At 42.7% G+C, this 17,279-nt stretch overlaps 1 protein-coding gene across 1 annotated transcript in view; it reads right to left on the bottom strand.

The window, feature by feature from the left end:
* The window catches only part of TTC17 (tetratricopeptide repeat domain 17), an 85,072-nt gene that overhangs the window by 50,871 nt on the left and 16,922 nt on the right, over positions 1 to 17,279 (bottom strand). Inside the window, exons 2-8 of the mRNA XM_038765218.1 lie at positions 11,516 to 11,605; positions 8,241 to 8,410; positions 6,606 to 6,717; positions 5,754 to 5,885; positions 2,506 to 2,615; positions 948 to 1,092; positions 343 to 482 (exon numbers count right to left, since the gene is read on the bottom strand). Coding sequence (XP_038621146.1) covers positions 343 to 482; positions 948 to 1,092; positions 2,506 to 2,615; positions 5,754 to 5,885; positions 6,606 to 6,717; positions 8,241 to 8,410; positions 11,516 to 11,605 — 899 coding nt within the window. The remainder of the gene's footprint in view (positions 1 to 342; positions 483 to 947; positions 1,093 to 2,505; positions 2,616 to 5,753; positions 5,886 to 6,605; positions 6,718 to 8,240; positions 8,411 to 11,515; positions 11,606 to 17,279) is intronic.

Raw genomic sequence — 17,279 nt, 5'->3', positions numbered from 1 at the left:
CTTCCAAGGGCATAGTATAGCGCTCTGCACAGAATATCACTCGATAAATACTGCTGATTAACCACGAGGCCAGGTTTATATGATGCTTACAGCTAATTACTTGGGCCTTCAAAAGGTTGATTTACAAGCCTATCAGCACAACTAAAGTTAAATTTTCACTCAAAGAGTGGAAAGGGTTCCAATGCCACCAGTGAACTGTGCTAAGTCAATTTAGAATGGCGGGAGGATGCCAATTTACTTCCAAATGCTATGAATCAACACTGGTATCATTTCCCAGGTACAGACCCATTCTAGAGTTTCACGATGCTAGGAATATCCAGTGGGTCTTTTGCTTCCAGTTACCTATGTTGAGCCTCCAATTTCTGCTCAAGTTTTTGCTGACACAGGACTGCATGCTTCCTCTTTATAGCTTGTTCAAACCCGGGTTTGGCCTGCAAAGCATGATCATAACATAGCACTGAGTGGTTGTATTCCCCAAGCATCTGAAGAATGAGTAAGAGATAAAAAAAAAAAAAGAAAAAAAGGAAAAAAAAAAAAAACAAGTTAGCAATGGCCCAGCTTAGCTTACCAAAGCCTTCAAATGATTAATAAAAAGGATCATGCTTCTAGCCTCGTCTCTGATGAGTACTTTTTTGATCAGTAGCCAGTCACTTCAATTTGGGGCCACGTTGTCAGATGACTCACCCAGGAGTTGAGGGTTATTCTAAGAAGTGCTCTGCTCCTTAAAAGGTCTAACACCTACTAATCAGAATAATTTTTTTCCCCTGTAAAGAGCCTGGCTTTTGATCAACTTAGTTCGGAATGCTTCAAACATTAATACTGACGATTTTTCAAGACTTTTTCCTCACTTCCCCCCAACCAGGATGATTTGGAGAAAAAAAAAGATGGTATTTGATTGGAAGAAAACAGTGATTAGTTTCGTTCATGAAATGAAAAGTGGTATTTACTGCATATATATTCCCCAAAGTGTAATAGCTGGTAAAGAAGTCACTCTCATCCAAAGCTGCGTGGACCACAATAGCCGCGTCGGCGGAGAAGTGGGCTCTGTGTAAAACATTTGCCAGGTTGACCAGGGCAACGTCTTTATTGTGCCTGTAATAGAAAGAAACAAATAGGATGGTGTTAATAAGCTAGCAAGGATATTCTGGCTTTGATCCTCAAAGACAAAAACACGGTACTGCAATGGCAACACACAAAAGTGGATATGACAATCCTCTATGCTAAAGGCAGCTTTTGCAACTTCAATATTTGAGACTCTTGCCCTTTGTTCCCCGAGCTAGGTGTCAAACCACTACCCGAATATGCTGGGAAAGAATGCTCTGGTAATGGATTTCCCCCAATTCAAGTCACTGCAAAACAAAGCCCAGGAAAACTATCCATTAGCCTTTCCTAGATTGGCAAGAACAAAGGAAGATGTCCAAGTCCTGATTACCTGTTTCTTTGCTGAGTTGTGCATGTAGTGGGATGACCATAAAACGCTTTAAAAGCATTAAAATAATTGCGCATCTCCTTTGATGAGTTTTTCAGCCTCCACATCAGCACAATATTCTCTTGCAAGGTGGCTGATGGACCATGGTAAAAGTGGAAAAAATTCCACTGACTTTTACTTCAAGACTTCATACAATATAATTGTATATACACAATTGTATACAATAATCTCACCTTTCAGTATTCTCCTACATCCCAGGCTATTGCTACCCTCAAATTGTACTGTTGGTGGGGAGGGGAAGGGAAAGGGGAACTTAAAAAATCACCTGGTTTTGAAAGAGCTTTTCTTTCAGTAAATACACTAATTGCAGGTGCCCAATTTGGAACTCTGGCTCAAGTGACATCTGAGTAGACTTCATTTTACATGGCCATCTGAAGGTATTAAAAGCCATTCTGCTCAACAAGGCATACAGTAGAGACATAACTTGGTCTCTTCCACAAATGTATTGCTGTGGAAAAGTTTTTCAAGGTGAAATTATTTCTTTAATATGCTTTCAAAGGCTTCCGCTTCATTCATTCAATTGTATTTATTGAGCGCTTACTGTGGTATACATAATTGTGTTCAATAAATTCTGATGCCTGCATAGTTTGCCACACACATGCACTACAATCTACCACAAGATTTGACTGACATTTTAGAGTTCCAAAACAAACAAAAAACACAACACAAACTTTAAAATGGATATCAGTCTAAAAATACAAAACAAGACCTTTCCGTTTATTTCTACCTTCTGATTTCTCAGAGCTTTTTAGGGAAAGATGTGTCACGATTCAGGCATTTTACTTTTAAAGGTGGATAAAAACAACAGAATTTCTGTCACATATTTTGAACTCAATTATAGCTAGGTATATTTCTCCTTCTAAAGCACACTATACTGAAGTGAGAATTTCTTCCTTTTAGATTTTTACATGCCACTTTTTGGACCTTCCGTTATAGAAAGCTAGAAGAGGTTAAAAAAAAAAAAAAGAGTTGGGGAAAAAGGCAGAGAAACCAAGCAGTGTATCAGTTGTTCTTACCTGGAAGAGAAATGAAGTGCACGCATGGCACATTCTACTACCTGATATGGTTCATTCTTTATTCTCCAGTAAAATGAGGCCATGTTATACAGAACCCACGAGGAAGAGTTCTAGAAATACAATGTAAAATAAGGCAAGTTAACTGCAGTCCTCAATGTGGAGGACTTTAAACAATCAACCCACAACCTCCTGGCTCTCAAAACAGCAAATGGGTCTCTTGATGTTCTTTTGCAAGGTAAATAATAATAATAATAATAATAATAATGATGGATTAATTAAGCGCTTACTATGTGCAAAGCACTGTTCTAAGCGCTGGGGGGGTTACAAGGTGATCAGGTTGCCCCACATGAGGCTCACAGTCTTCATCCCCATTTTACAGATGAGGGAACTGAGGCCCAGAGAAGTTAAGTGACTTGCCCAAAGTCACACAGCTGACAGTTGGCGGAGCCGGGATTTGAACCCCTGACCTCTGACTCCAAAGCCCGTGCTCTTTCCACTGAGCCATGCTGCTTCTCCAAAACTGACAGCCCAAGATAAGATGACATGTTGCGAATAAATCGAAATCAATTGCATTTATCGAGCGCTTACAGTGCACAGAGCACTGTACAAAGCGCTTGGGCGGATACAATACAACAGAGTTGGTAGGCACATTTATATCTACCAGGAGTGGCCAAACTATGACTCGCAAGCCACCTTTGGCTCATCTTCACTTGTTCAGCAGCTCACAAACACGTAGTTTACAATTTATTTTGTCACTATCTATAATATGCCACCTGCTACTACTCGGGCCCTTGTCGGTGACGGTGGCAGGGACCCCATCCCTATGGACTCAGGTCAAGGGGGAGCTTGGTATCCAGCCTTGCCCTTAATCATCATCATCATCATCATCAATCGCATTTATTAAGCACTTACTGTGTGCAGAGCACTGTACTAAGCGCTTGGGAAGTACAAATTGGCAACATATAGAGACAGTCCCTACCCAACAGTGGGCTCACAGTCTAAAAGGGGGAGACAAAACCAAACATACTAACAAAATAAAATAAATAGAATAGATATGTACAAGTAAAATAGAGTAATAAATATGTACAAACATATATACATATATATATACTTAATCCTGATTCTCTCACTCACCGCCACTCTCTGCACCCTCTCAGAATGTCTGTTTGCCACTGATTAAAGAAACTGCTTTTTGTGGTTCGGTCTATATTAGGTTTTTGGCTTGGAGCTCTTCTGTTCATGGGATTTAGCCACCCCTGGTTTAAGTACTGACCCAGGCATCTAGTTAGTTCAATTCCAAAGAACACCTTAGAGACACCTTAGGGAGCACTGTGAGGATCTCTAAAATAAACTCATCAATAGCCTATCTCAAAATGCTATCATATCTCAAATATGTCTATACACTGGATATGTTTTTAGAACACTTCCAGACTGTGAGCCCGCTGTTGGTTACGGACCGTCTCTATATGTTGCCAACTTGTACTTCCCAAGAGCTTAGTACAGTGCTCTGCACACAGTAAGCGCTCAATAAATATGACTGAATGAATACCTATGTATTTGTCTAACCTATGTAGGGAATTCATATAATCAATCAATCGTATTTATTGAGCGCTTACTGTGTGCAGAGCACTGTACTAAGCGCTTAGCACTCTACTATATAATGGAAAACAACATGGCCTAGTGGAAAGAGCATGGGCCTTTCTGACTCCACCATTTGCTATCAGTGACCTTAACTTCTCTGTACTTCAGTTTCTTCATCTGTAAAATGGGTATTATATCCTAGACTGTGAACCCAATATGGGACAGAGACTGGTTCAACATTTAGTACATACTGTTATAATTAATCAATGGTACTTATTGAGTGCTTACTATGTGCAGAGCACTGCACAAGTGCTTGGGAGAGCACATACAACAGAATTAGCAGACACGGTTCCTGCCCATAATGAGCTTATAGTTTAAAGAATATAATAGTGTGGCCAGTGGCTCGCATTTGCTTCAAAAAAAAGGCTTGCTTGCCCCATATTTCTTTTAAACTACATTTTTTCAGGTTCTGGATCAGCGTTAATTTGCAAGGCCAGCATACGTCACCTGATCACCATCTATAGTCTTACAAGGCTTGACAATTTCTAATATAATAATAATAACTAATAATAATAATGGCACTTGTTAAGCACTTACTATGTGCAAAGCACTGTTCTAAGCACTGGAGAGTATACCAGGTGATCAGGTTGTCCCATGTGGGGCTCACAGTCTTAATCCCCATTTGACAGATGAGGTAACTGAGGCACAGAGAAGTTAAGTGATTTGCCCAAAGTCACACAGCTGACAATCGGCGGAGCCGGGATTTGAGCCCATGACCTCTTACTCCCAAGCCCATACTCTATCCACTGAGCTACGCTCCTTCTCTATATGCTCTCTTCAATACACTGAATCAAAGTCACATATGCATATTTCATGAGATGAACATCACCACAATTAGACCCTGTTAACAGTTTAGGAAGCAGAGTTGTGCTTTATATATATATATATATATCTACATCTCTCTCTCTCTATATATCATATGTATATATATATATCATATATATGTATCATATGTATATATATCATATATATACACCATATGTATATATATGATATATATATATGACGACATCTCATGCACATGCAGTAAAACTCTCTTAGGAAGTTCTTTCAGAGTTTTTCAGAATGATACAAAGTCTGAGGAATTGTTATGCCTGGAAATCTTCCATTTCTCAGTTGTGAAATTGTTAGTAGCTGTTGCCTTGAAAATTGTCCTAAGCGGATTTTATTGTACGTGCATTCATGATTAGTTCTTCATATTCAGAAAACACAGTGGTGAATAATACACTTCCCACGTGAATGAATGGGAAGGAAGACAGATGACTTATCTGACTCCTTCCTCATTCAAAACATGTAAAATCTAGTCTTTGAGTAGGCCTGCCTGTTAATCCTGTTATTACCTTGTAGTTGTGCCCTCTTGTTTTACTGTCATAATTATTGTTGCCAAACGAGTCACTCTTCTGACTGCTACCTACTAGGGTGGTCTGTCTGCTGCTATAAACGAAAAATGTTTGGAACTAAGGATTTTCCTATGCTAAGTGAATGTCAAAATCACTAATAATCACTTCATTGAAGGAATGGAAAATAAATAAGTTCCTTAAGAGATCTTAGATATTCTTGAACATAGACTTCTTGTGAACATGAAAGGTCAAAGATAGCTGACCTACCTTTAATAGACCTTCATGAATACGGTGGCCTATATCATCTATGCTTCTTCCCAAACGTCTAGATAGGTAGGTGAAGATTGGATCTTCTTTAGATAACAGTGGGGCAGAAAGATTAACTCTCTCTTGTACGCCCTATCAAAGGGAAGAAGAAAAGAAAGCATTCAAAGTCCATTACCATCAGATACAGAAAGACAGGTATTAGCACAGGCAAGCTTCAAGGAAATTCCCTTTTCGTAACTTGCTATACTCAGGTCTGCCATGATCTGTGTTTTGACTAGTATACACTGGCAGAATTAAGGAACGTTCTTCCGACTACGGGTGACTGTCAGAATACAGTGTGATGTGATGTTCAGAGAAAAGGTTGTGCGGAGACAGGCAGAAGCATGGGCTTGGGAGTCAGAGGATGTGGGTTCTGATCCCGGCTCTTCCACTTGTCTGCTGTGTGACCGTCGGCAAGTGACTGTGCCTCAGTTCTCTCATAAAATGGGGATTAAGCTTGTAAGGCTCATGAGGGACAACCTGATTACCTTGTATTTACCCCAGCGCTTAGAACAGTGCTCGGCACATAGTAAGCACTTAAGAAATACTATTATCATCACTATTATTGTCATTGTTTGCAGCACCAGACACGGAGGGCTTTCTCTGATGTGAGTGCTCCCTTAAATATGGTTCTATAAAAATTTATTTCAGAAAACTACCAAGTGGCTTTAAGATAGCGAGAGAAAGAGAGGAAAGAACCGACAGGCCTTGGCCCAAGGACTAAAACGACTTCTGTCTGTCAAAGACTGAGCGTCACTTCTGGACCAAGTGGAAAAGGAAACATGCAGATAGATTTGGAAGGTTTCTACTTACCCGTAAGTGCTGAAAAGCGTGTATACTATATGGAAGCTCTAAAATTTTTGTACAGTCTGGTTTTTCTAGGTCTGGAGGAACAGGAGACTGTGTGTCTATGTAGTCTTCCGGCCTGTGATTAAAAAAAGCAACATATCAATCAGAAAATACTCTGCTCATGAAGACAGCAATGAAACTGACTCTATAGGAGAAGAGTCAGATTGGCTTTTTTCCTGAATGAAACCACCTAGGACAGGGGGCGGCGAGTTGTATGTGGTGGTTCTTCTAACCACACATGGCTGGAAGAGCTCCAGCCTCGCTCTGCAAGGTGGCTCCAACTTAGGGAAAACTTAGAACGGACCTGCAAGTGAATCATTAAGCAGCCAAAGAGGAATAAGGGGAGGTGGGTGGGATGATGACCATGTTTGAGGCTCTTGCCGGAACCGGCAGGTGAGCTTCAGTCCCGAGTCTTCAGGACCAAGAACTTGCAGGAAAGAATCACAGTGATGGCGGTTCGTATCGTGCCACTCACATGGTCCCATCTTTGCTGGTCCGTTTCATGCTGGAGCACAAAGTACAACGAGGGAGTAGGCAGGCAGTGCTTTGCAAGGTACACACAAAGTTGGCCCTTCTTCTGCGCAGAATCTATTTAGAAGGCCAAGGTAAGCTGTCGATATTCCCCCCATGTTAGCCAGCTAATTGTAAGGAATGCTGTTGCACCTGTCTACTTCACCAAAAGCCCTCGATGAGTCTGGTCTGGTCAGAAACCCCTCATCCCTGATGACACAGCTCTGGGAAGTATTCCCCTACTTTCGGTCCTGAGACTAAAGCTCTTTCCCCAAGACCAACAGCAAGGAAAAATTTACCATTTTGGGGTAAGCAAGCCTGTCTGAATTTATATCGATGCTACTGATGCCTGTTTACTCGTTTTGGTGTCTGTCTCCCCTCTTCTAGACTACGAGCCCATTGTGGGTAGGATTGTCTCTCTCTGTTGCTGAACTGTACTTTCCAAGTGCTTAGTACAGTGCTCCGCATACAGTAAGTGCTCAATAAATACGATGCAATAAATGAATGAATGAAGACTTCTTAATACTGATTAATGTGTACCTGATGTGATTGGGAAACGTCTATAGATTACCAAGAAAATATTTGAAATTCAGACAAGCTAAGTATCACATTTTGCAAAACTTTGTTGCAGCACCTGGGCTCTGCCCTTCAAGAGACTCTGCCTGGCCCCCATTTTCCCTGTGAGAAAAGCACATGTGAGAATCAGAGTTGCCACCAACGGAATGGTGTTGGAAGAGGACACTCAGATCTGCCAAAATGTGTACTTTCACTGGAATGTGGTGGCAGAATTAGGGAATATTTGTCCAACGATGCAAGCCTGTGAGGATACACAGCAGCAGGATGCCAGGAGAAACATTTATAGGTAAGCAAATTACAATGGGCACAGTAAGTACCACCACCAGAGTTTTCTTTATTTAACGGAAAGTTCGCAAGAAGTGTCCCCCGCATTACAGGAGAACTGGGTGTACATCTTTCCAGAAATCCTCGTGGGCAACTCCTTCCAACATACGGAATTCCAGTCTTTAAATCTTTTCCCATTCCCAGATTGCTCCTGGAAAGGACAGGGTCCCCAACCTGGGACCTCATTACCTGATATCTTTGCTCTCCAAGGTGATATACGTGCCATCATACAGATCGAGGTCCCCCAACGGCACTTTGGCTTTGATGCAGTCTGGATCTTCTTTATTATGTCTTTGTTCCAGTCCTGTATCTCTGTCCTCATTTTCCTCTATGTGAATTTTTTGAGCAACCAGTTGCTTCTGTTCAAAACAAAAATAAAAATTGGAGGCATTTCTAACTGCACTTAGCTCATTTACCACTATCCTAGACAGGCTGGACCAACTCTCTGCCATGAAATATTTTTAACCGGCTCATCTGACAGAACTCCTCTCTTACTGACTTCACTTGGACAGACTGTTTTTCTCTGGGAGAAAAGTGTCATGCTTAGCCCTGTTCTCCCAACCTTACTTTTACGCAGTATTATATTGCTAATTTCACTACGTTACTCTGTGCCTATACAAAGGCCAAGAGGGGACTTATCAATCAACCAATGGTATTTATTGAATGCTTAGTGTATGCAGAGCACTGTACTAAGTTCTTGGGAATATAACAGAGTTGGTAGACACGATCCCTGCTTACAACCAATAGGAGAGGAACCTACAGGGATCTGATTCAAGTTTGCAAAATCACGTGAGTGGATGAGACAAACACAAAATTCTTGTTTACTGAATACCTCATCACCAGAAAGATGGGGCAACCAGGGACGCTTGAAGGTAGTATGTTCCAAATAAAAAGAAAAACTTCCTCCCAAACTGGTGGAGAGCCTATGGCATTAACAAAGGAAACTGTGCAGACAAAATACCGACTTCATTCATTCAGCTGTTTTTACTGAGTGCTTACTGTGTGCAGAGCACTGTACAATTCGGCAACGAACAGAGACAATCCCTATCCAACAATGGGCTCGACTTCAGTACATAGATGAGCGGTCCAGAGTATGTTATTAAAAAGCAGAATTGGGGATGTTAGAGGGAAGAGTTATTGCTGTTAGAAGGTTCACAACCAGGAAAAAAAGGAGCCATCCATCACACTACTCCTCCAAGCTTTCTCCTGTAACCTTAAGTCGCACTCACAGATGACTTACAAAAATTAGTGTGGGCACACTGGTGTGCTGCTGCTGGTGAGCTCAGAGATATTCTGCTTTGTAACCACAGCCCGCATCTGTTCTCTCCACCAGCGATCTTGCAAAGGGTGAGTGTGTGTGGACGGTTCATGGCAAATAATTACCATCACCACAAACAACTCAAATGCATGACCCGCTGATGATGGGACAGACCTCTCCCCTCTTAACCACTGGTGTGTCAATAATGCTCACTCCCAGTGGCAAGGGGCCCCAGAAGGGGCACTAATGTATGTTCAAGAGCTTGTTGGGGTGACACCCTCCTAGCTGCAATCTCACTGTCGGCAGCACTGTCTTTGAATCACCGACAACCCCATCGCTGTTCTCTGATGCTGCCAGACACAGGAATACTTGGTTGGCATTCTAAAATTTTCTTTTATGCTCTGTTTTAAGGTAGAGTAAGCCTTCTTCAAGCTATCCAGCTGCCTAATCTACGTCCTCCCTCCATACTTCTTTTAAGCTATGCTTAGAAGTCAGAGGTGAGCAGGGCAGTGGCAGTCGAGCTGACTGACGGCTGTAGAGAACTGCTGAAAATACATATCTGCAGTCCCTCATATACTCCCAATAACATTTGCATGCATACAAGCATGTGGTGTGATCAATTAACTGTATTTATCGAGAGCGCTTATTGTGTGAAGAGCACTATAGTAAGTGCTTGGAAGACTACTAACAGAGTTAGTAGGCACGTTTCCTGCTTGTAATGTCTACACACTGGAAGTGAACACATCCTCCTTCTTCCTACTCTATGAAGGTGTATCTTCAAAGACTCCCCCCATTCAGGGGAAGAAATGATGGACTGAAATGCTGAGCAACTTCCTCACTAGCATCCGCTTATGGGAGAACATAGGATGACAGCAAGCAACCAGAAGTGCCCTTTTATACCAATTAATACTAGCTGGTATGGAGAAAAATAGCCTTTTCACTATTAAAGGGCAATGCTATTTAAAATATGAAACCCACAATTTTACAAGGGCCAAAAAGTTTCATGTATACACAACGTGAGCTCACCGGCACAGTCTAGGGAATAATGTTTTTTGCCCAAATTAAAGTTCAGTTCCATCGTACGAGTGCTTCATGCCAACAGGTTACCATACAAGGCATTTGGGAGGCTGCAAGTATAAAAGTAGGAAGCAGCATGGCCTAGTGGATAGAGCACAAGCCCGGGAGTCGGAAGGACTTGGGTTCTAATCCTAGCTCCACCATTTGTCCGCTGGGTGATCCTGGGCAAGTCACTTCACTTTTCTGTGCCTTAGTTACCTCATCTGCAAAATGGGAATTAAGACTGTGAGACCCATGTGGGACACACGCTATGGTACTGGAAGGACTGGGTCTGACGATTAACTTGTATCTATCTCAACGCTTGGCATGAAGTACATAAATGTTGAAAAAATGTTTAATTTTTTTTAAAAAAAAGACGTGGTCTCACTCCCTGAAGAGCTTACAACACATTTTTTTAAAAATCTGGCACTTATTATGTGCCAGATACTGTATTAAGTGCTGGGGAAGATATAAGATAATCAGGTTGGATGCAGCTCCTGTCCCATAAAGGGCTCACAGTCTTAATTCTCATTTTACAAACGAGGAAACAGAGAAGTTAAGTGACTTCCCCAAGGTCACGGAGTAGACAAGTCGCAGAGCCAGAAGACTCTCTCAGGCCCGGTCTCTTTTTACTAGGCCATGTTGCTTCTCCCTGAAGTACAATGTTCTATTATTATTATTTAGATTCTATCTTGTGCTTGAGAATTAGTATAAAATTCAGATAACTACATATGTATTTTTAAAAATAGCTTTAATAACATTCCTTCCAAGAAGATTTTTGCATTATCCAACTAAATATCTCATACCCTCTTTAGCCATATAGGTTTGTGAAAATGATGATTTTCATTTGAGTGAGCAAATGAAGCATGGAAAAGGCAAATGAAGGATATGAATGAATCAGAGAACCAGGCACAGATCCCACGTCTCCTGACTCCTTGTCCAGAGCAACATATTCTCTTTCACTGCCTCATACGAGGCTTTCACCTGGGCTGGGACTTGTTTTTTCTTCCACCTGTTTAAAAGACCATCCAGCCCTGCAAAGGCCAGTAAATTAGAGCCTAGAACTGGTACAATATAACGCTCACTTCTACATCAAGGACACTTTCATATGCAACAAGTTCCAGCCCCAAACTTCACAGACTGGGCTCACCTCCAATTCTTTGAGGTAGTTAACTGTTGTTTCTTGTCTCATTAATATGACCAAGTCATGGGGATGCTTCAAGTTCATTGGTGAATCCACCTGCAAACAAAAGCGAAAACGCCATGAAAAATAGATTGGATTGTTCTTTAGGCAAAGCTAAGAATTTTAAACACTTAACACTTTTATAATCGGTATTCATTCAAGGTGGCGGGACAGTTTTGGGTGCACAGTCAAACTTCTAACTGACCTTCCACAAAGGCACCCATTCTGAACTCTACTGAAATCAATCAGTCATATTTATTGAGTGCTTACTGTGTGCACAGCACTGTATTAAGCATCTGGAGAGTACAACATAACAGAATTGGTACGTGCATTACCAGCCAACAGTGAGCTTGAGGGGACTAAAGCTTTTACCGCCAAGAATAACATGCTGAATGTACATACTTCTGGAGCAGCAACCAGCTCCAAGAGACTTGATAGATTATCCTTTTGCTCCTGAAATGTGTCTATACCATGATAAGTCTCCCCAGGCTCTTTCCATCACCCCTTCACCAATAAGGAAGTACAGTATGATTCCCAGGTTGTTGGGAAGGGGAGAACTACTCTAACTAGAGAGGGTAGCGTTATCAGGGAGGAGGTAAGTGGGAGAGGTGAGTAGGAGCACAGATGTGGTGGCCAGGAAAGGCACACAGTTAAAATTCTGAGAGGGAGGTAGTGGTAATGAGCTGTATAGCTCCACTGAACAACTCATCTTCCCATGAATCCCCTTTGGGAACTTGACTTCCAGTGTGAGAATTACTGATACTCTCCTTGACAGTCATGTATACACGGCAACTCAATTTACTGGTTTTGACCACTCTGGTTTTAAAATATTTTTATATTTGTCTCTGCCATTAGACTGTAATCTCCCTGTGGGCAGGGAACATGTCCTGTTATTATTCTGTTCTTCTTAAGCACCTAATATACTGCACTGTACCAAGCAGACACTCATTTGCTGCTGCTATCTCTGCTAAGACAGGGTAATACTAGAATTGTTGAAAACTAGCCGCTCAACAAATAGGGGAACAATCTCACCATAAGTTTGATGGCCAGAATAGAGCAGGGATCTCAAAAACAAATGTTCTGTCTCTGCATTCTTCTAAAACATTTCTCTGCCGCATCTTCCCACTTCTCAAAATGTTCCAATAGCTACCAATTCCCTCCACATCAAACTGAAATTCCTGACCACTGATTTTAAGGCAGTCAGCTCTCTCTCCCTACTTACCCTCCTCACTCCTCTCTCCTACAACACAGCTTGCTGGCTTTGCTCTTCTCAAGTCCTCCCAACTCATTACACCTTGTTCTTGCCCTGCTCTTGCCCTTCCTCATGCTTGGCACTCCCTCTCACTTCACATCCAGCAATCCATTGCTTTTCCCATTAGCAGAGCCCTTCTTAAAATCACATCTCAACCGGAGAAGTTCCCTGATGAATCTCTCATCTCCCCCCTTTATTTCCCCACTGACACTAGAGCACTTCTGGGCTACCATCTGTGCACATCTGTCCTCAATCTCAAGCACTTGGGTACATGCCCCTTTCTGCCCCTCCTCTATCATTTATGTACATATCTTCAAACTCTGTTGATTCACCCTGCGTGTAATTTATTTTAGTGTCCATTAGGCTGTAAGGTCCTTGAGGGCAGGAATTGTGTCCACAAGCTTACACACTCTCCCAAGCTTTTAAGATAGTGCTCTGCCCAGACTAAGCAATCAATAAATAATAACAATAATAATAATAATAATGATGGCATTTATTAAGCACTTACTATGTGCAGAGCACTGTTCTAAGCACTGGGGGGATACAAGGTGATCAAGTTGTCCCACGTGGGGCTCACAGAGTTAATCCCCATTTTACAGATGAGGTAACTGAGGCGCAGGGAAGTTAAGTGACTTGCCCGAGGTTACACAGCAGACATGTGGTGGTGTAGGGATTCGAACCCATGACCTCTGACTCCAAAGCCTGGGCTCTTTCCCCTGAGCCACGCTGCTTCTCTATACTATCTATATTAATCAATAAATACTATTGACTGATAATGAGCAACAGCAATTAAGCAGTCAGAAGAATCCAACAAAACTACTACTTTCACTGGAAACAAAGCCTCACGTGAGCCTTCTAAGTTCCATCTCGAGGCTTGTTCCTCTCTGCTGAAAGCTAAATCAAAAAGGGAACAATACAAGAAAGTTCCCAAGGGAAAAAAAATACATAGACCAACAAAATAAGATTCTTAATGTAACCTAGGTTCTTCCCTACAGGGAGAAGGATTTTTAATGCAACTAAACTGAGGTAGGCTGGACGTGAGAGGGAGCCTGGATTCACAGAGTACGAATTTGCTGATTATCAGAAGTGTGTCAAAGTTACATGACTCAAAAATTAACTCCACTGTGACCCTCTGTTATGCTGTTTAAAATGAGACCCCACCCCCTTTTTTTCAAAGAAAGTTTTCTGAACAGTTTGCAAAAAATGTCTCCATTTTCCAGTGAGTGAGTCAACTGTCTCCTTTCCTTCCCCAGCTAAGAAAAGTTCAATAAAATTTGGCTCAAGGACTATAAATTGCAGAAATCAGAATGCCTGGTCTGCTGCTTACGGACCCCTTTTTTTTGGAAAAGCCAGATTTGCGGTAAAAGAAATGGAAGTCTTTTTGCCTCATCTCTCCCTATTATGCTGTAATATGGGTGGGGCAGAAAAAGTGACTATGACTGATAAAAATTGGAATTTTGCCCATTATATCATCTCCACCACCTAAACACCATCTGTTTCATAAATCCATATAACATAAAACATTCCAATCCAATAAAAATGTACCTAGGTATAAAATGACCAGCCAGTGACTAGAGAGTAAAACTATTCAGAAAAACTGAAGATGGATTAAAAGAACGGTTAACTGATACTATAAGAAAATTTCAGTGGTTTACAGCAGTGATTAATAACATGCAGGCAGAGGAAATATTGACAAAGTGCTGCTAAAGACAAACCTTAAATTAGATGAAAAAACAAGTTTACACAGGCACCTCAGCCCAGAGGGACTGAACAAGATGTCTGCTCAGTTGTTATTTAGCATGTAGTACAAATTAGGCAAGGACAGAGCAACAGAAACCACCAGTGAGCTTTATGTTCACAAAGAGCTAGGCAGGCAGGGGTCATTTAAAGAAAATTACAGGAGATGCAACTGCCAGCTGCAGCTGGCACCGGCATAATTCCTGAACACGTTTCTTACCTGTCCACTGCCAAAGTAGACTGTGCCTAACAGCAGGCGCACACAGTGTGCTTCTGCATTTTCTAACTGTTCTCAGATTGGATCATTATAGGGGAGTGAAAATTTCTGGAAACGTCAGGATACTACAGGCAGCTGTGAGCTTTCTTTCCAAAATGCAGGCCCAACAACAACTCAGCTAAAATACTGCTGAGATCATTTTGTTTCTTGGGAACTTCAGGGACCATAAGCCCCATTTGCTTGCATCAGAGGTACTGACTACGCTGATAGGCCCATTAATGCCTGCCCCTGGGCACTGCAAGATTTATTTATTCATATTTACTGAGCACTTACTGTCTAGGTGCTTGGGAGAGTGTAATATCACAGAGGTGGTAGACACATTCCCTGCCCACAAGGAGCTTATAGTCTAGTGGGGGGAGACAAACATTAATAAAAATAAATTGCAGACATGTACATAAGTGTTGCGGGGCCGAGGGTAGGGTGAATTAAGAGTGCAAATCCAAGTGAAAGGGTGACGCAGAAAGGAGTGGCAAAAGAGGAAACGAGGGCTTTGGTCGGGGAAGGCCTCTTGGAGATGTGATTTTAATAAGGCTTTGAGGGTGGGGAGAGTGATCATCTGTTGGATACGAAGGGGAAGGGAGCTCCAGGCCAGAGGAAGGACTTGGGCGAGGGGTTGGCAGGGACACAGACGAGATCGAGATTACAGTGAGGCATTAGAGGAATGAAGTGAACGGTATGTGTTTTAAGTGGAAATCAGAGAGGTAAGGTAGGCGGGAGCAAGGTGACTGAGTGCTTTAAAGCCAATGGTAAGGAGTTTATGTTTTATGCGGAGGTGGATGGGCAGTCACTGGAGGACTGGAGAGACGTCGACTGAGCGGACTTGAAGACAAATGATCCCGGCAAGAGTCCATGAACTATGGACTGAAGTGGGAAGAGACACGAGGCAGGGAGGTCAGCCAGGAAGCTGATGTGGTAATCAAGGTGGGATGGGATAAGTACCTGGATTAATGTGGTAACAGTTTGGACGGGGAGGAGAGGGCGGATTTTAGCAATGTTGGGAAGGTTGAACTGACGGGATGTAGTGACAGATTGAATACATGGTCTGAATGACGGATGAGCTGACGATAATGCCAAGGTTACTGGTTTATGAGATGGGGAGGATGATGGTGTTGTCTACGGTGATAATGGTGGTGCCGTCTACAGGAGTGAATGAGTTATCCAAGGGAGTGGGTATAGACGGAGAATATTCATTCAATCATATTTATTGAGCGCTTACTGTGTGCACAGCACTGTACTAAGTACTTGGGAAGTACAAATGGGCAACATATAGAGACGGTCCCTACCCAACAATGGGCTCACAGTCTAGAAGAAATTGTGGCTTTTTAAGTGCTTACTACTATGTGCCAGGCACTGTACTAAGCACTGGGGTGGATACAGCTAAATCGGGTTGGACGCGGTCCCTATCTCGCGTGGGGCTCACATTCTTCGTCCCCATTCTACAGATGAGGTAACTGAGGCCCAGAGGAGTGAAGTGACTTGCCCAAAGCCACACAGCAAACAAGTGGCAGAGGGAGAGTTAGAACTCGTGACCTTCTGGCTTCCAGGCCTATGCTCTATCCACTATACCATCCTGCTTCAGAGGACCCAGAACTGAACCTCGAAGGGCTCCCACAGTTAACGGGTGGGAGGCAGAGGAGAAGCCCACGAAAGACTGAGAATGAGGGGCCACAGCGATAAGAGGAGAACCAGGAGAGGACAGCGTCAGTGACGCCGAGGCTACATAAAGTTTCCAAAGGAAAGGGGTGATCCACAATGTCGAAGACAGTTGAGAGGAGGATTACGAGGAGGATTAGGATGGTGAAGAGGCCGTCGGATTTGGCAAGGAGATCACTGGTCACTTTTGAGAGGGCGGTTTTGGTGGAGTGAATACTGAACCCTATCGGTGAAAATGACAATTTCCAGCATTCTGGAGCTGGAGAGGAAACTCCCCAATCGTACTACTCTTCAAGACAGTCCCCAGAGTCCGAGAATCTGGACTGCACTTCCAGCTCTACCACTTTCCTGCTGTGTGACCTTGGGCAAGTCACAACTTCTCTGGGCCTCGGTTATCTCATCTGTAAAAGGGGGATTAAATCCTCCTCCCTGCAACTGACAGTTCTATGTGGGATAGGGACTGTGTTCAGCCTGAGTACTTTGTATCTACCTCGGGGCTTAACACAGTGCCTGGCACACAGCAAACCACTTAACAAGCACCGTAATAAATAAATAAATGCAGACGGTCAAGACTAGGTGTGGGCAACTACTTTGATCCTGGTATCATTATTCTGTTTTGTGCTTGCAGGCTGGCAAACAGTGAAGAGGGAGGGGGTGTCAGCTGTGAAAATGCAACCACTTGCACCCACTGAGGTGCCTCTACCATTCTCAGAGGCTACAGATTAGGTCTGCAATCCCCGACTGCTGGTCTTGGTGTTGCGGCGTGACAGCGAGCTGCCACGGCAGAAGTGTCTGTCTCGATGTAGTCCCAA

This window comes from Tachyglossus aculeatus, chromosome 22, assembly GCF_015852505.1.
Source record: "Tachyglossus aculeatus isolate mTacAcu1 chromosome 22, mTacAcu1.pri, whole genome shotgun sequence".
Taxonomy (NCBI): domain Eukaryota; kingdom Metazoa; phylum Chordata; class Mammalia; order Monotremata; family Tachyglossidae; genus Tachyglossus; species Tachyglossus aculeatus.
This window is presented reverse-complemented; position numbering and strand designations above follow the sequence as displayed.